General features: G+C 29.1%; 2 protein-coding genes and 1 pseudogene across 3 annotated transcripts in view; 1 reads left to right on the top strand and 2 right to left on the bottom strand.

The window, feature by feature from the left end:
• The window catches only part of LOC149894894 (uncharacterized), a 315,082-nt gene that overhangs the window by 66,100 nt on the left and 229,145 nt on the right, over positions 1 to 19,837 (bottom strand). The window lies entirely within an intron of this gene.
• Positions 5,635 to 19,837, top strand: part of LOC149894913 (NACHT, LRR and PYD domains-containing protein 3-like) — a 44,165-nt gene continuing 29,962 nt past the window's right edge. Inside the window, exons 1-3 of one of the 2 annotated variants that reach the window (XM_090076697.1) lie at positions 5,635 to 6,609; positions 6,715 to 6,984; positions 9,159 to 9,278. In XM_090076697.1, the coding sequence (XP_089932823.1) occupies positions 9,164 to 9,278 (115 nt within the window). In that variant the 5' untranslated portion in view covers positions 5,635 to 6,609; positions 6,715 to 6,984; positions 9,159 to 9,163. The remainder of the gene's footprint in view (positions 6,610 to 6,714; positions 6,985 to 9,158; positions 9,279 to 19,837) is intronic. The other variant, XM_090076698.1, reaches the window with a different exon arrangement.
• Positions 12,277 to 13,238, bottom strand: LOC149894916 (uncharacterized; annotated as a pseudogene).

The following is a 19,837-nucleotide window of genomic DNA, read 5'->3' as shown; positions in this document are numbered from 1 at the left end:
CAAATGTAATAACGGTTCAAAAGTTATTCAAAAGTCAATATGATCCAAAAATACTCTCTTTTTTGGTGCCATAACATTGCAAATTTTCCATACTTAAGCCCTATACCTTTCGTCAAAAAATCATCAATTTTTGCACTACAAAAAGTTCAATAACTTTAGATCCGCTTAACTTCAAAGGCCGAATGACTCCTCATTTTTTAAGTCAAGTCAAGCTTTATACAATGATATAAATTATATATGTTTATTTGAATTATAAAAAAATCGTCTGGAATGGCTAATATTGAAGGCATGTTGGTACATATGTGATATTTTCCAGGCAACTGTATAAATAATTAATTATATAAAAATAAATAATTTGCTCTTATCATATTTTTGAAGAGCTTTTTCAAATCAAACTGAAAAGGTTGCTAATAGTGATAGCTACAATAGAATCTTAGATTTAGAAATTAACAAATGATTTTAATGGAAGGAGATTACTATTTGGTTATGGATGATGAATATAGGCATAAACTTAAAAATTGATTTTTCAAATCTTAGCACACAAACCATATACATTAATACTAAGCAAATAATAAAGGTTTGGATCGAGTAATATGACAAAAAACCTAGCGATTTCTCTGGTTAACAGAATGATGGAAAAATTTAAATAAATTGAGACAGTTTCAATTCATAGTAATTTTTTCTTGTTTTTGTGTTGATTTTTATTTTTTGCAAAAAAAATTTGAAAGGAGAAAAAAAAAGGTTCAATTTCACCGACTTATATGTAGCAACAACAATTTATAAAAATAGCAAAATTTGATAAACACTTAAATTTACGTAATAAATTTGTAAATGGTATTTCGGATGCATTCATATAATTTTATCTAAAACTACTTGTATTTAAATACTTCTCAACTTTTATTACTTGAAAAAAGAGAAGCGCAAATTGACCATTTAAACCAAAATACAAAGCTAAAAAACTTAAACTTAAAAAAGTGCATATTAAAAAGAGTGCAATTATATGTAAAAGTTGAATTTATTAGACGAAAATTGTTGCTTTGACTTTTTGATTTTATGAAACAAAATGTGTTAAAGTTTAATTAATTTGCAATAAGAAAATATTTTTTTATCAGTTAAAATATTATTTCATTTCATATACTTTGAGTAAATGAAAATTTTTAGATTTAAGATTGTTATTTTTGTTATGTTGCTTGTCGTGCTGGTTTAAGCTGTTTTGTCTCCAAAACTTCGTCATCAACGTGTTTAAACTTTTCACTTATTTTCATAAGGTTTAAAATTTTACGTTGAAAGTTTTAACTGAAGTATAACTGTTCTCATACTTCGCAGAAAGTTCACAAAACTACGTCATCAAAGTGTTAAAACTTTTCATATGTTTTCATTAGGTCTAAACTTTTACGTTTAGAGTTTTAACTGAAATATAAATGTTTTAACACTTCGACCACTTAAAATGATTACAAAAGGCTAAAGATGAGAAATTCGATTAATAGCAAACTCAAACTCACAGCAGAAACTGCAGAAAACAATCAATAGGACATAATGATTCATATAATTGGAACATGAGTAATGAATGCGCGAATGATTTATATAAAACTTTGACTGAAAACGGCTACAAGATTTGATCGATGAACAGAATACGGTTGGTGAATTAGAAAATGAAACGGCAAAAGGTGTAGCAAACTCTAAGATTAATTTATAACTTATTTCGGAAGCATACGGGAAATCATAACTGTATCAGAATACACACTTGTTAATTCGTGCTAGAAAAGAATCATACCTCTGCAAGTTGAAAACCTGCATCCCCCCCTTTTCTTTCAAATTTCAAGAAAAAAAGAGAGATACATCAACTGTATGAAAATAAGGAAGAAATTATTATGAGAATATTAGGAGAAATAGAGAATATTAGGAGAAATAGAGAATATGAGGAGAAATAGAGAATATGAGGAGAAATAGAGAATATGAGGAGAAATAGAGAATATGAGGAGAAATAGAGAGTCACATCGAAAAAAAGATGCTCGATCAAAGGTACATCTTAGGAGAAGATTCATAAAATTCTTTTGTGTGAGTTTTATTTATAGTTGAATTTATTCCATTATAACAATTTAACTCCAATTTTTTTTCCTGGGTTTTATAAAGGAAAAAACCTTCTCTTGATAAGTTGTCATTAGTTGATGAGTTGAGTGAGCGATTGCGTTCTCCTCCGTGATTGTTTTGTTTTTCGTTTTTGCTTCCACCTTTCTTCATCTCGAACAGTTTTTAAGCTAGAGAGTTAAGAGCGATTGTTATAGGAGAACATTCTTTTGGTTTTATATCAATATGTATTTTATGAGAAGGTTTATGTGAAGTCTTTATTTGTTAAATTGTTATACTCTTGCTTGCTTTTTCGTTCAATTAACTGCGTCATTTTTTTTTTAAACACAGAGAGAAATTTTTTTTTTTTAATTGCGTCAAAAATTTTTTCTGATGCAAGACGCTGAGAAGTTCATATAAAATACTTTATGTAAATAATGTAATAGTCTCCACTATTTTATGAAAGGAAATTCTTTATTTCATTTATGCAAACACTTTTAAAAGAGTTTTGACTTTAATTTTTTAGAACACTAACGAATATTTTAATTGTCGGTCGATTGTTCAAAGTGATCTTAAGATATATAACAACGATAAAAAATCCTCTCGAAGTGAGTCACGTGCTCTTGCTCCATCTCTGCCAAAGACATTCCAGGATTGTCTGTATTTATGATGTGTACAGTGATTTTCTAATTTGCATCACTCTTATTGCGACTATTCTTCAAGAACTCTGTGTTCAATCTGGTTATATAAACAAGGTTCTTAGTTTCATAATTATAAAAGAAAAGATCATTTTAATGGGGAAAGCAAAAAAGGGTTTTTGTTGCGATTAACAGATAAAATTGTCAAATCGGAGATTTTCAAGTAAACAAAGAAACTCGGAGTTTTTCGGTGAAAATTTAAGTATTTCTAAATCAATTTCTAAGGAAATCATTTGATAACTCTTGATAATTACTAATGAATAAGTATCGTTTATCTGCGATGTGTACCACATATTGCGCTGTGCAGTATGTGCATATAATGGATTTGCAGCAAGCTCTACCAGCTTGGAAAATCTTTGCGAGTAGTTAATGTTATTTGCAAAATTTACATGCTTATACTTGTGAAGGTCAAAACATAACCTGAAAAACTTAGAGCGGTCATAATCGTTTTAGCAAGAATACAAACACTTGAGAAGACCTGATACTTACAAAAGAAACATGATTCCAATCTCAGTGCAAATTGAAGCAAGATGATAATAAGCGATAGATATTTACTTGGTCACCACGAGCATCGAATTCGTGAAACAAAATAAAATTACGAGTGTTTTCATTTTGAATCGAGAAAAAATTTTACAACTTTCAATGAAATCCAAAAGTAACTTCGTGGTAACGCTGTCGATAGAAGTTTTTTGTTTCGATTGAGAAAAAACTTTATGTAATTTAAATTCAGACAGAGTTACCAAGACTAAATGTTTTAGCAAGTGCTTTGTTACACCTTACAAAATAAATTCGTTTGATGAAAAGATTGAAGCACGGAAAAGTATGACTTCAGTTGTTTATTAATTAAAATCTTGTCATTTTGACAATTACTGAATTATGCGTTTTTTTTTTCTAAAACTCAAAGTGTTTTCTTTCGTTTTTTGATAAATATAATTTTTAGATTAACCATTAGGATATGAAACAGAAAGCTCTATGAAGCCTCCTTCTAGTAAGTTGTTACCCATCTTTGAAGATTTTTTTGCTGAAATGCAAGTTCCTATCGTTTGATTTTATTGTTTAAATGAATTTAAGCATAAAATCAGAACTGGACAGTGTTAATCCCGTTGAGTTTGATTGGTTAAGCGAGATAAGTTTTTAAGGTGAATTTGTGTAATAAAATTTGTATGATAAAACGTTTAAAATTTTACTAACTACAACTTTTACTAAAAGCAAATTTTACAAAAATCTTATTTAAACAAAATCTCAAATGCCACTGATACTCATTGTTATGCTAATATATTAATTTTGTGTTCACTTTTGAGGAATTTTAATATCTTTTTAGGTGATTGAAGCCATAAGTTTTTTTCATTGTTACCTCTTCAGTATCTTTAAATTGTTTGTAACTAATATTGCTTTTGCTTGTTTCTAATATGTTTTTATCTACATGAAGTGCTAGCATTTAGTGCAACAATTGCTGAATTTAAACCAAGTGGTTACAAACAGAGATAGGAGTTTCCAACTTCTTTGCAATCATTAAAAATGACTGCATAAATCATTGAACTTTTGCTATTTTTTCCCTCTTTTTCACTTTTTTTTTCAGTCTTGAAGCATCAGACCAATTACATTGTTCAACTACAGATGTTTCGGTCTCCTGCTTATGTTTTTCCTTTTTTTATTTAAAATATAAATATTAGCATTTCAATTATAAAAAGCAGTAAAGCGTAAAGTGAAAGTTGTAGGACTTCCATTTCTTTCAACTGCAGGATGATGATGCTAAAATAGGTTTTTTAACAAGACGAGGCTGTTAAAATAATCGTTTTTTTAAAGATGTGTATTAATTCAATTTGGTCAACATGGTTTAATGATAATTTCTAGATTTCTTTTTTTTTAATATGACCCATTACTCTGTGATTTTTTAAAATAATGAATAAATATAAAAAGGGTTAAAAAAAATAAAATAAAAGTATATCATTATTATGATAAAGAATAGAGTTTAAAACATAAACTATTTATTATAGAAATAATCATATTATTATATTTTTTGAATTTGAATAATTATCATTATTCAAATTCAAAAAATAGAAATAAAATCAAAGTTAAATATGTAAGCTCAAACTTTCTGGTCAGTATTGTAATAAATTAGTCATTATTTTTTGAAATATATGGTCAGTATTTTTTGGTCAGTAAATATATTTCTATTTCACGTATTTTGTTCTTCTCTTCATCCAGGAACCTTTTTTTTTATCAAAAAAAAGTTGCTTTTTTTTCACATATGTTAAATTTTTTTTATCAACGGAAAACCCTGGATCTAACTATTCGGCACCATATATCAAACTTATAAATAACTTTGTCTTTGGCAAGACCATAAAAATCTCCGCAAACGCATAAGGGTTGGTTTAGACCGCAATTGTGAGATAGATAGAATGCGCAACCTGGTTGCAGATCCGGCTTACCTGTCGCACAAGTTATCTGATGGAGACCAGGTAGCAAAACGCAGCACAAAAAACAAACTCAAACTGAACAAGCCAACGCATTTCAGCCAGAGTTTCATTGACATATCCAAACACTTAGTAAATGACTTCTGGCATCTTAAAGCTAAATATTGCGGCAAGGCGAGTTTATACACGGACAATTTGTTTTTTCAACTTGAGACTGAAGATGTCTATGAAGACATGCAGACATACTGGTAGTCCATATTACAACAAAAAAAAACAAGGTTGTTGTTATAATTAAAAATGAATGAAGCATTCAAAAAGTATGCTTCATTTAGGAGGCCAGTAGTACCAGTAAACTCTAGGCCAAGTGTGTTCAACGAGCAGCGATCAAAAAAGATTTTCGCCATGAATAGTACAAGCAGAGTCTTGACGAACGCAATCAGCTCAAGGGCTATGACTTAATACGCTGTCGCCTCAGAGGAGTTTCTCGAAGAGAATCCAATCTGTTGGTTAGCTCTTCACTAACAAACCCGCGTGATGGTCCATCAGCTAGCACAATGCTGGTTGGTTCCTTTGATAGATAACATTTTTCGCAACCACACTACGACTTCCACCCTAGAGTTTACCTAATGACACAAATAATAGGCTACATTTAGCTTAGAGGAAAAAAAAACGGCTATTTTAGTCCTAGGGCACGTACTAAAAGCAGAAAAAACAGGTTTTTATGCAACCGCCTTGGCTTTTCTTGTATCTAAAGTCTTCTTCCCCGTCAGACGAATCGGCTCGTTGTTGAGTGTACGCACAACTTCAGGTAAAGCTAACATCCATTCAGAGCTACACTTTGAAGAACCCCAAGCATTAGAAGAAACTCTTTTGCTCATTGATGTCAAAGTGATTTCTTAGCAGGTGTCCGGTTGAGTCGCTCAACAATGTTTTGGTCTCGGTTTTGTTGAGATTTGGTATATATCCACCCTGCCACGAAATACCTGCACATTTTGCTCGGCTTGTTATTGTCTAAAGTCCCCATTAACTTGTGACCTGGGTATTCCTGTAGCAGGTTTTGATAAGTAAAAGGTCCCAGCTTATATATTCGTTTTAAAGCAGAGCTTTTTTCTGTCATGGCTTGAGCCTCCTTAACTCGCGAGAGAAAGTAGACAACGATCAGCGCGTTTTTATACGTTTTAGAACCTACCTTACAATGCGGTAACTACCTACAGTACCCATTATTTCTGGAATAGTTTGGCACTCCATACTCCGTCAAGACAAATCAATGATTTCAAGAGTTGAACTTTAATATAGTCAGCTTAAGAGTCAACCGCTATCTTTTTATACAAATTATACAAATGTAAAACTTATGAAAATCTCACCACTGTAATAATCGATATATAAAACTATAGAAAATTGCAGTCATACCAAGATAGTTGAAGTTAGTAAGTAGTTTTAAATACTCGTAATGGTCCATTCGAGTATTTAAAACTACTTACTAACTTTGTATTTCTAATTTTCTCTCCAGTTAACAACCATTTTTTTTCTAGACCTTATATTTTTGCATGGGTGGATATTGTGGTTAACATTTACTAACTCGACCTTTGGTTGGAAGTAGATGTAAAATCGAGGCTATACTAACATCGTTGTTTTACTGAAAGTAAACGAGTGTGCTCCATCCAGCCTGTCACACAAGAGGTATCACATGACTGCAGAGATTCTGGGAGTACTCAAAATATAAATAGATGATTTGGGTAGTCCAGTGCAAGACTTTAGACTCTTTGGCTTCTTTTGTTTAAAAAAGATAAAGTGTCAAATAGGTAGGCATTTAGTTTTAACAAATATTGCTTTTTGCTGACAGAAAGGTTAATGATTTGAGAAGGTTTTCCTAAACAGGGCTTGACTTTATTAAAATTTTTTTTTTTTAGATTCTTTTTTTTCTAATTATTAATCACTACATATTTAAACATTTTCAAACTTTGAACATTTAAAAGGAAAAAAGTTTAGCAAACCAATTTGTGATTTAAAGTTAAACAACTTACAAGTGATTTACTGAAATACAGACCAGTAAACATCACCACCTTAAGTTCATTTAAGAGACAGTTCCTGACAGCAATCTATTGAACATTTTAAAAAATTGTTATAAGATATTCATAAAAGTCTTTACAAAGTTATTAAAAATTTTATTACATTTGTAAAATTATATTATTTTACATAAAGTACTTCCTTTTGATACGCTAGGTTCAATAGGTAACACTCTAGTTAGAACAATCAATGAACAAACCATTGTTCATACCCAAGGATGCAATAATACACTACACAATATTACTGAACCTTACATGTCACCAGCAAGTTCTTACTTATTACCTGAAAATTACTTGCTGAACCATAATTACATGAGATATTCAGTCAGAAACTTTTCCTTTATTGTTGCCTTTTTTTATTCTGCAAATTTTTAAAAATGTTTTAGGTTTAAAAAGGGCTGTTGAGTGCATATGACAGTGTAGCAGTGTCAAAATAATATGATGACAAGTAGAGTATCATCATATCAAGGGCAGAAAGAAACATACTCATTGATTCTTCAGAACAAATTAATTGGGAAATCTAAAACTGTGTTAAAGTGATGCTTTTCATTTTTAAAATATTTGTAACATTTCCTCCAAGAAATATGTTTGTCTTCAAGATCAACTTCTCCATTGAAATGATCAAGTAAAATATTCTCACTATGTCATCATTTTTCACTCTGTTGAATGATAATGAATAAAGTGCAAATTTCTATATCAGTCATTTGAAACAAATTGAATTTAAAATATTTTACATGTTTATACATATGGAATTATAAGATTCCTGAGATAAATCTGCAGTGCTTCACATACTTAATATTATTTTGTTTCAATCCTTCAAGAGATTGCACAGAAGTGCTATTTGATTAAATCTGTTAAACTTATTTTTTTTAAATGCCAACCAAATACATTCGCTGTTTTAAATCATGAAGAGTTCTGTTTTAACAAAGCTTCAGAAATTTCAAGTTTTTTTTTTACATGGTTTACAGAAATTTGTACTTTGTTTGTTATTAACAGAAAAAACAAAAGCTGAATGCTTAGAAATCATTATTCTGAATATGATTCGATGATTTGGTTAATACAGTTTAAGATTACAAGTAGGCATCTGGTTTTCCCAAATGTTGTTTTGAAAATTATATTTAGAGAAAAATCTTGATTTAACTATACCACAGAACAAAGTAAAATTAACAAATTAACAATATAGTTTTTTTTGGTTATAGTGCATTTATGTATGCAGGTATTTTGAGATAAAAACATTTATGTAGAAACTGTATTTAATTTAAGAGAAATTTACATGAAAACCATTTCTTTTAAACTTATCATTTCTAAGATACATGATTTTTGATTCTGTTAAAATGAAAATTTGTTTTTGTAATCATTAAAGTTTTCTCAAAGAAACACTTTCTACTTGTTTCTATCATTCAAGTTGCAAATAACACTAATTTAGTAGCAATCTAAAGATGATTAATCATTTACATAACATTCATTTACAGGAAATTATAAGTAATTTTAGGTTTTTATATTTAACTTCATCCCCCCCCCCCCACCCCTTATACCTTTTCATTATAAGTTTTTAGCAGAATAAGATGATGTTTTTTTTGTTCTATTAGTCAGTCCTTCATATGAATAAAATTTAAAAGCTTAAGTTTCTTGTTTCTTGTTTGAGTATTGAGGAGTTTCTGCTAATGAGATTTGTGACTTAATGTTTTCTCTTTTCAATCAAACCTCTCTATTTTTTAGTCTATTTGTACTATTTGTTTTTCCAAACAAGATTTTAAAAAATCTTTGAGTACTTCACAAAAAATCTTTGAGTACTTCATTTATAAAATGATTCAATATATTTACTGAAATGATATCTGTAAAGTCATATAAAAACTATATATATATCAAAATATGATATTTACAAAACATTCTTGCTTTTGGCACATTAGGTTCAATGGGTAACATCTGCTGCTTTAGAACAAATGATAAACAAAGTATTGCTGACACCCAAGAACTTGACAATATACTACACAATGCTAACACATCAGCAAGTTGTTTGGATCATGAAGGTACAAGAAATGCTTAAGAGTTTTTTTATTGTTAAGAAAAATTTCAGTTTTTATGAGGAAATAATTACAACACTTGTTTTAAGTTTTCAGTTTTGACAGTCTTTTATTTTTAACTAATATTATTTATTTTTATCATAATACTTCCCTAATGTATTTAAGTAATAAAATACTGTCATTATAGACAAAGCTACATAAATACTGTCATTATAGACAAAGCCACATTGTTGAAAATACAAGCAAACTGGGATGAACTCTTATATCAAATGCATTTATATTAAATATTCTGAATGTTTAAATATGCATGTATTGTATAAATGTGTTTATTTGTATGTTTTGTATCTATCTGAGTATATGTGAAAATTGGACATTATGCATTCATGTATGTACATGACATAAAAGGGAGATTAGGCCGGGTGAATAAATATGAGCAATTGCTTTTACTCAGTAATTGTTCAGCTTTACGTGAATAAAAATTTCAGCAGTTTTCCTCATATTTTTAACCACGTAAAGGTAAGCAATTTACTCAATAATTGCTCAATTTTACGTGAATAAAAACTTAAGAAAATTTGTTGGAGTTTTTATTCACGTTAAGCTGACCAATTACTGAGTAAAAGCAATTGGGTCATTCCATATCAAATCACCTAATGGTCCCCAGGGTACCACCTCAAATTTGCTTCAAATTTTGACCACCCACAGCTTTTGTGGAAAAAACACAATCCTGAAAATTTCAGCTTGATTCACCTAACCGTTCAAAAGTTATAATTGAATCAATATAGACTGAAACCGGCGAAATTTAAGTATCTGGAGCTTACCGTAGATTTTTTTGATTTTTGACAGATTATAACTTTTTAAAGAAAATAGATGATCACTTGAAATTTTCTATGGTAATAGTTTATCACCCAAATTATCTATTTTTGCAGGTGTTTTGGACTGGTTTTAAACAGTTTTTGAGTTTTTGTACCTCAAAGTTGCTAATTAACTCAATATTAGACAAAGTTTTGGAAACTTTAATGCGCTACAGTTCAATACCAACAGACAAGCTGTGCCAATTTTTTGTCACTTTTGTGTACTTAGAGTAACCACTTGCAGAAAAATTTAAAATTATGTGTTGAAATTTGTTTTAGCACTTGCAGCAGCCTGTTAAAATATCACTTTTTTCAAAAAATACGATAAATTACATTCACTTCGTAGGCATAGAAAGTAGCGTAGACAGTTAAAATAAATTATGAAACTTTTTACTGGCAAGGTTCCATATATAGACAATCACCAAAAAAATTTATAGACCTATACTCTATCTTATGACATAATTTTAGCATTTTGAGTGCAAGGATATCCAATAGCACAAGTTATATTATGTTTCAAAAAAAAAAAAATCAAAATCAAAAATGCTGAAAGTAGAAGTGTATATAGTATAAGTATACATGAAACACAAGTACACTAATTTCTTTATCTCTGATTTACAATACTCATGATACTGTCATAATCATTATTAGCAAGTTTGTAGTTACGAGCACTTCTACCCTTAATGGCTGGAGCATTTATTTGACATATTACTTTGTCAAATGGAACCCAACACTGACTTGATCATGCATCATTAGTCCATTTTAAGTTTAATTTGTTTCTATGCATAAATTTTACATTAATATCTTGGTTTTCATTACAAATCTCATGCACAAGCCCTATGTAACATTCATCATCGTAAAAACATGCAACGTATTTACCAGGTTGAAAGTTTGAAGGATTTTTTTTTGCCAAGTTAATATTATTCAGCAAATGGGTATCAAAGACAGTATCGGTAGAGATTCTCCGTAAAAATAATTTGTCTCCACCTGGTACAAAACTGTGATAGCTTCTTGTGCCTGGGATTGTGCTTATCTCTTCATATCGTTTCTTTAGGTTAAAATAAGTTTCATGGTTATTGATATCATCACTTGAAATGAAAAATATGTTAACACCTTTAATATTTTTTTCAGCCCATATAAACAGTTTATTTGGTGTAAGAATCTGGTTTGCATTTGGTGTAAGAATCTGGTTTGCATTTGCTGCTTAGACTTGCTTTTGCTGCTTCTCTTTTTATAGTTCCTCCAATTCCATCACATGGACTTTTGCCATGGGATGTAGCAAAGAAGTGATGCTCAGCATTTATATTGTGATCTTCAAGATGGTACATTAAGTTTAACAGACATTTGTAATTTTTCTACTGTGATACAGCACCATCACTGAAGTATTTTACTTTATTGATTGTGGGTAGTTTGATTTTGATCATTGGTAGTAACTTTGTGAGAAAACAATGAACTGTTGTTTGGTCATGGCGAAGATGGTCAGATATTGTACAATAGCATTCGCATTTGATTTGATTTTTTTCATCTTTGTAATAAACAGCAAATGGATGAAAGGTAGCTTGATCGGCTTGCCAGTAAAACCCTTGTACAGCATCTTGCACAAGAAAACTATAGTTCTCTGCAAAATCCATAAGAATAAGACAAGTGTGTTGATCTAATGTTTTTTTTGCCTCTTATAAGTAGGAGGATTGTGCTTCTTTGATAAAGTGGTGATGACAAAGGTCATACAAAGTTTCACTTAGAGTTTCAATAAACTCAATAATGCTTGTTTGGACTGTGACAAGTGCAGTTCGATCAGTTGACACCCATTGTTTGTATGTGATCTGATCATCAAAATCATTATTTTCAAACACATTTTCCCAGTAAGTCTTCAAATTTACTTTACTGGGGCAGTTAGAACATAGATGAAACATGCAGCTTCGACTATCTATATTACAAACACATACTTTCATCAAGTCTTTGTAATATGTTAAATGGTCCTTAGGTAAAGCAGTGCACATCAACTTAACATTTTGATGATAAGAACATACGCAAACTGAGTGACTTCCTCTACTATCAACTGTGATGCACTACTTCGGCCTTAGTTCGCAGAACTTGCTGAATCCAACTTTGTGTGTAGGGTATAGCTTTTTAAACTCAAGATAAAGTTCTTTTAATCAAACTAATATTAAGCGTTTTTGTTTATGAACTTTTGCATTATTTATACGCACTGAAACAAAGTCTTTTTTTCCTGGACATTGTCTTGTAAACTCTTCAGATTCATATATTTCAATAACTTTTTGTTTAACAATATCTTCCAATGGCTGTCCTATTTTAGCCTCTGGTTTAGCAAGTATTCCTTTTTCATTTTTCAACTTTCGAGCTTTCTTAGCGAGATATTCTGAAACTGAAAATGTTTTGCAAGTTTTTTCAATTGACCAACTATCAGGAGTTAGTGTTAGTAGTTGAACTTTTTCTTCCTTCAAACTTATTTTCATTTTGTTTTTATTGCATCTAACAGTTTGCCTAAATCATTACATTTTATACATTTTAGCTCTTTTTCCGATTCTATATCTTCTGGGTCTATATCCAATGCTGACGCTACTAGGTTTGTCATACTTGTTGCAATTTTTTTAACCTTTTGTCTTCCATATCCTAATTTGTCGCGCCTACTTACATTTTTGAGTGGAGATATTTCCAATAAAGACACACTCTTATTAAGAACTGTCTTATCAAGGTCTGAACAACTAAAATCTTCTTCAGCAGCTTTATCTTGACTAACTTCTGTAAATTTTTCAAGTTTGAATTCATTCAAACAGTTAGTACAAACTTTTTGACCAGGTTTGATCCTAAGCTGATTTTCTATTGATATGTTGACTTTACACAATCCCTTGATAATTTTTTTCTTGTGGACTTTAAATGGATCACAACAGTATTTTTGAAGTGCTTCATATCTAGAAATATAGGCTTTTTCATGATGAAAACATATCTCCTCATTTGGTTCAAAAGTGTATCCTATCCTTTAAATTAAAACTTCAGTATCAGTATCTTTTAGTACTATTCTTCCTACTATTCTACAATATGACATTTTATTACAATCTTCATTTAAAACTCTTCCCACACAACATTTCTCTGACATTTTTAACTAATCTAAAAGTATTAAAATTGAGGGTTAATTATAACCTTGTTATATTTTTCCAGTAATAAAATCAGTAAAAATGAACTCTCAAGTACAAATATGATTAAAACTGTCTAAAATGCAACCAATAAACTATTTATACAAATAACTATTTCTGCATACACAGAACTTTTTAGTTTTTGGTTCTTGCAGTAATAAAAACTAAAATAATAAAATCCAAAAAATACTGTGCAGATTTAGATTTTACTACAAACTCTTGAAGTAAACTATATCATTATAATTATATTACATGTATAAAATTAAACAAATATATATTAAAAAATCATATCAAATAATTTAAGACACTGATAACGTTATTTTAGGGAAAACTGATTGTATTTATTTAGGGAAAAATCAAAATTATACACCTAAGTCATAGGGCTACAATCATGTCATAAGATAGAGTATAGGTCTTTAAATTTTTTTTGGTGATTGTCTATATATGGAACCTTGCCAGTAAAAAGTTTCATAATTTATTTTAACTGTCTACGCTACTTTCTATGCCTACGAAGTGAATGTAATTTATCGTATTTTTTGAAAAAAGTGATATTTTAACAGGCTGCTGCAAGTGCTAAAACAAATTTCAACACATAATTTTAAATTTTTCTGCAAGTGGTTACTCTAAGTACACAAAAGTGACAAAAAATTGGCACAGCTTGTCTGTTGGTATTGAACTGTAGCGCATTAAAGTTTCCAAAACTTTGTCTAATATTGAGTTAATTAGCAACTTTGAGGTACAAAAACTCAAAAACTGTTTAAAACCAGTCCAAAACACCTGCAAAAATAGATAATTTGGGTGATAAACTATTACCATAGAAAATTTCAAGTGATCATCTATTTTCTTTAAAAAGTTATAATCTGTCAAAAATCAAAAAAAATCTACGGTAAGCTCCAGATACTTAAATTTCGCCGGTTTCAGTCTATATTGATTCAATTATAACTTTTGAATGGTTAGGTGAATCAAGCTGAAATTTTCAGGATTGTGTTTTTTCCACACAAGTGGAAAAGGTGGTACCCTGGGGCACTTTTGAAAAACTAGGTGATTTCATATGGAATAACCCAATTGCTCATTTTTATTCACCCGGCCTATTGTATTAAGTAACAGGATATTCAAAAACCTTTCTGATTTTTACAATTTTTATGATTCAAAATTACAATGATTTTTATAATTTTAGTTATAACTCAATTATTATTTGTTATTCTTTAAAAAAAAAAAAGATGAAAGTTTAGGACAAGAAAATCTTAGTTATTGATTTCTTAAATATTTCTCTCCTAAAGTTTTTAGTGAACTTTTAAATAATGAAATGCGTTTAATAAAAGTTTATCAAAGTTGTTTAACCAATTCACAAGTTTAACACATGATTGAAGTTTTCTCTGTGTTCTGACTAAAATGTTAAGCTATTTAAGTGTAATCTTTCCTTAAAAAGTTGATTTGAATAAATTTTAGTACTAACATATTTCCTTATATAACAAAACAACCAAAAAAAAAGAGCTTGCCTAAGTTAAATTTCTCTTCAGTAGAAGAGAAATTAACCTAATGATGAACTCACAGAGAATTTTTAATGTCCAGCAAATGCAAGTTTTTGAAGAAGATGAAATTGAAGAATTGTAAGAATTTTTTCCTCCTATTTATCTTTTTATTCTATTTATTGGTAAATAAATCAATGTTGATTTCAAAAGAAAACTCTTTCTAATTTTCAAGTTTAATTTATTTTTTTACTTATTGTCTAAATAATTCGTTAACAATGCTAATCAACTGGTTTCAGAGGTGTTGATGCTATTTGCTATGCTAACAAATACAACATGCATTACAAGAGGTTCAACACAAAAAACAGTGGTGTCTTAGACCACCTCTTTTGTGTAAAACTTCTTGTCACATCATGTTTTATTTGTTAGGCTTATGAAGAATATTGCAAAATGCAAGATCAGCTTGAAAGCAAAAATATTTTCTCAATAAGTGTAAAAAAAAAAAAAAGGATTGCAACCAAGAAAAGCTGACTACTAAGCCCTCTTTTGAATTTTTAGAATGTGTCCTATGTTTGACAATATTGTTTGACTATCAACTCAGTAACTGTAATGAAAATTAGTATAGTTAAAGATTCTTTATATTGCTGGAGAAAGATTTTCTAACAGTATGACTTTTTTATTTAAATTTTAAACACTAACTTTTTAAATTTAGGTTTTAAATAGATTTATATGTCAAATAAAATATTTTATTACATTTATTACTTACATATGCATTTATATGGTAAATCAAATCAAATTAAAGAACTTACATAAAACTTGAATGATTTTCTAACAGTATGACTTATTTGTTAAAACTGCTAGTTTCACATTACCTGTTCAAATTTTTTTTGAAATCTTTTACTTGTTTGAACTAATATCTATTTGTCCTTAATCAAACAACCAAATTGTTAATCAAATTTCATTTATTACTTACATATGTATTTATATGGTAAGAAAAATAAAATTAAAGAATTCACATAAAACTCAAATGAAATCAGAAAAATCCTTTGCAAACATTGTCGAGTATTCTCAGCCATAGTCAAATTAACAGATAGTCTGGCCAGTTGAGCCATATTCACAAGATTCGATTGTTTTCAAACAATAGAAGTTAAAATTTTGAATTTATGTTGAAAAAAGTTAATTTATTGTGCCCAGTCTACTAACTAGTGCACAAAAATCTTTTTTTTTTTGAAAAAGTTTATAAAAAACCAAAGTTAAGTTTCTTAATGATGTCGATGGTTTTCTTACAGAAATTGAGAATGGAAGCGTTTCAAACAATTTTAACTGCCAGCAGTGTGTGAAAAAATGCAAATTAGAGAAAGGACTCAAACGCCACATAACAACACATCACTCTAAGAGTGACACTTCAACAATCCAAATAAATACAGCAACTGATGTTAAACATGCGTGTTCTGCAGACAAGTTCATAACTTTCATTAAAAAAATAGCTTAAATTTGTTGAAAACCATCTTTGCTACCTTCCATTTATTAGAGATGAGCTTTCATTCATTCATTCCATCTAATAGAGGAAGTTATTGAAAATTTTAATGGTGATGCAGAAGTTTTTTATCCACAACTTTACAAAGTCGTTGGTCAGAGAGGTTTTATGAAAAATCTCACAGATAAAACCTCAACTCTTGTAGGATATTACCTTGCAAATCATATTTTGGCTCACTTGACTAAAAATGCCACCTCAGTTTTAGTTATTGATAATGAAATTGTGTTAACAGATAAAGAGAAAAATGTAATTGAGTATTTGGGTGGGTATGTATTTAGTAACTTTTATCGAAGGGTACAATATTAAAAAAGTTAGCAAACCAGATTTTGTCAAGAAGCACTCTCAATTTCGTTGGCTGGAAAAATTGAAGAAAATGAAGTTAGTTATTTTGACGAGTATAATCATGATACTAATAAAAAATTTACTTGTTTAAAAAATGGAGGTGGTCTTTGGTTTATATTTGTCACTATTTAAAATAGCAGAAATAGCATTCAGAAAGTCAACAAAAATTTTAAGTAAAAATATTGACTGCAGCAAGATGACTGCAGAGATGTTTCAAGATGTTAGAGTTTTATCTCACTTCTTAAAAATGTTTCTTCTGCCAATGTATCTAAAGAAATATCTGTCAATCTACTAGACCATCTTTTAACTCTTTATATTTGTGTTTGCTCATTTTCCTATTCAAAGGACCTTGTAAACTTGAATAAAATATACTTGCATAAAATCAAGTCTAAGAACAAAAGAATAAATTTGTTAAGAAATCTAGAAATGAACTTTGAACTCCACTGAGAAGTTTAACATAAAAAATAGACATTAAAAAAGGTCATTTTCATAGCCAAAACATTTAAAATATTAAAAACATATTCTTGCATAAGAACTATATTGTAGCATGATGGAGAGATGCAATTATTAATGAAGTGAAAACCAAATGAAGTGAAGTTTTTATTTTAAGTATCAAATGCTATATAATTAAAACAAGTAGTTTAATAGTTGTAAAGAAATTCTTTTATTAAAATAATTTCGAAATAAATATTGTTAAGAATTTTATTTTAACCTCTGCTTTCTTTGTAACACAACTTGAACTTAAGAGATCACTTTTCAGCTTCTTAGAGAATTTTAAAGGTTAACAATGTACCTTTTGGTGCCCCAATTACCTTTAGTTTCCACAAGCTAATTACTCTGACCTTCTTATTGTCCCTAACATATTCCAGTCATGTTTTTGCAAGCTAGTATGGTAATTAAAAGCTTTTAACTGGAAGATTTAATGTAGGTAATGAACCAGGCTTGAGAGTAGTTTTATTTTGATTGATAATTAACATATTAGCCTCGTAATGCTTTTTGTAAATAAACAATATTTTGATTTTGATTTGGATCTTTAGTTTTTCGTCAATTACTCTATATTTAGTTATGATATGTAAAAAAATTTTTCTCCATTCTTTGTTGGAATCATCATTGGTGGATGATATTTATACTTTTTTTCTTAAATTAAAATACAGGGTTTTTTTTTTGCTTACAAGTGAGCATAAAAAAGATTTAGTGGAAAAGTTCAGTTGTTTGAAAATTATTTGAATAACTTCAAAAAGAAATGTTTGGATATTCTTATCAAAATGGGTTTCTTTCTACTACTACTGCTGCTTCTGATGCTACTACTACATCACATAATACACAGACATAATACCTTTTAACCAACTCAAGAAAGATTTGATAGAAAGTTAAAGCAGCATAAAACCTAAAGTAATGAAGTAATTTTTGGGTATAAAACTAACTTGCATTTTATAAGACATATAGTGTTGCGTTTTAACCCTTTGTGCCTCTCATTTCAGATTCCAGTAGGGTGCTATGACTTTACAGCCATTTACACAATAATCTAATTCTGAACCATCCTTTAAAAACAAACTACATAATTTAAGGGAAAGACAGCTACAAATTACTTTACAGTTTAGTACATTTGGTTTATCTAAGAAAGTTTTTAAACACATAGGTGTTCTGCAAATTATTTTAACCTTTTGGAAATGGAATTAACCAGGGTTGGCAAATACCCAACCCAACTGGGTTTTTCCTAGGTTTTTGCTAAAACAAATTTGGTTTTTTCCTAACTTGTCATATTATTTCTGCAATAAAGTTGAAATACATTCATGGAACAGTTTAGTTCATACTATAGTTTTATTGATTGTGATTTATCCCAACCTTTATTCCTGCAACTGCACCTTAAGTTATCTTAAAGCAATAAATTAAATGTCGGAGCACTATTTTTTTTTTAAACTACTTAAAAAATATTTGAATAAGTGCAAAAAGAAATGTTTGAATATTGTTATCAAAATACTCTATAGATAAGTTTTATAGCCTTACTCAAAAAAAAATTTGGCAGGTTTGTTTTTAAGATATTGTCTACAAAAGTTTTAATCAATTAAAAAAAATATCAATTAAACCCATTCCTTTTTTAAACTAAAAAAATATTCTGAAGAGAATCAACCGTTTTAAAAAAGCTGCTTTTGCTATAAAATAAGAGCGCATTGCAGTTATGTTATGCGTTGCAGTATTGTTACAGTTGGAACAAAAGCAAAAAGTTTTTGCAAATAGTTAGAGACTGCAATCTCACTTTACATGTTCAGTCCCTAAATTGGTCATCGGAACTTGAATATACATCAGTTGTGTCATTTAGTTATATTTGAATCTTAACATATAAATTTTATGACAATTTTTATTGGTGACTTTTAAAAGATAAAGCTCATCTTATGTGGTGATTGCTCTTTCTCTTCAGAGTAAACTCTAGTTACAACAACAATATCAGTATCATTTCTTTCCTGGTTCAAAGACAAGGCTTAAACAAACTAAATTTTCATATTTTTCAAATTGATTATCATTGCACATTAAACATTTTAAAATTTAAAACATTTTATTTGACACATGAGGTTTAATGGGTAACACTTAAAAACAAATGTTAAACAAAACATGTGTTAAAAAAATGTAAAAAATGTTAAAACAAAACATGTGTTCACACATTTTCAAAGAGGCTGACCTTATTGATTAAAGAGAAAGGTGGTTTAATTGATAATATTTATTAATACATAATGTCGTTTTTGTATTTTCAACAAAGGTTTGTTACTCCTTGTCATTTTCTTGTGGTAAGCATATCAGCTGGTGTAAACTTAATTTACATTTATACATGTAGGTATTTTACTGAAAATAACATTTGCGTAGAAATTGCTGAATTTTTCATGAAAACTTTATTTTCCGCAATTATCACTATTCTACTTGTTTATTGTATTTACAAGAATTTTATATTTTTATGTGACCTGTACTTGTTTCTTTTCTTTTTCTATTATTTTTCTTTTTCTTTTAGTTTTCTATTATTTTTTATGTGACCAACAAAGTGCTGTTGCATTTAGTTTCATTTAGCCTTAATTCACATCTTGTTCACAATTAGGTTGGTACAGGAGAAAGTATTAATGTCAACTTTTTAGTTTCAGTTCTGATAGTCAGTCCTTCATTTAAATAAAGCTTATTGAGTTTCAGTAGTTTGCCTCTTATTTCATTTTTAAGTAGTTCATGCTGA

This window comes from Hydra viridissima, unplaced genomic scaffold, assembly GCF_058129835.1.
Source record: "Hydra viridissima isolate aposymbiotic clone 2 unplaced genomic scaffold, HvirCarnegie_v1 scaffold_1, whole genome shotgun sequence".
NCBI lineage: Eukaryota > Metazoa > Cnidaria > Hydrozoa > Anthoathecata > Hydridae > Hydra > Hydra viridissima.
The sequence above is the reverse complement of the archived record's forward strand: the minus strand, read 5'-3'. Positions and strand labels throughout refer to the sequence as shown.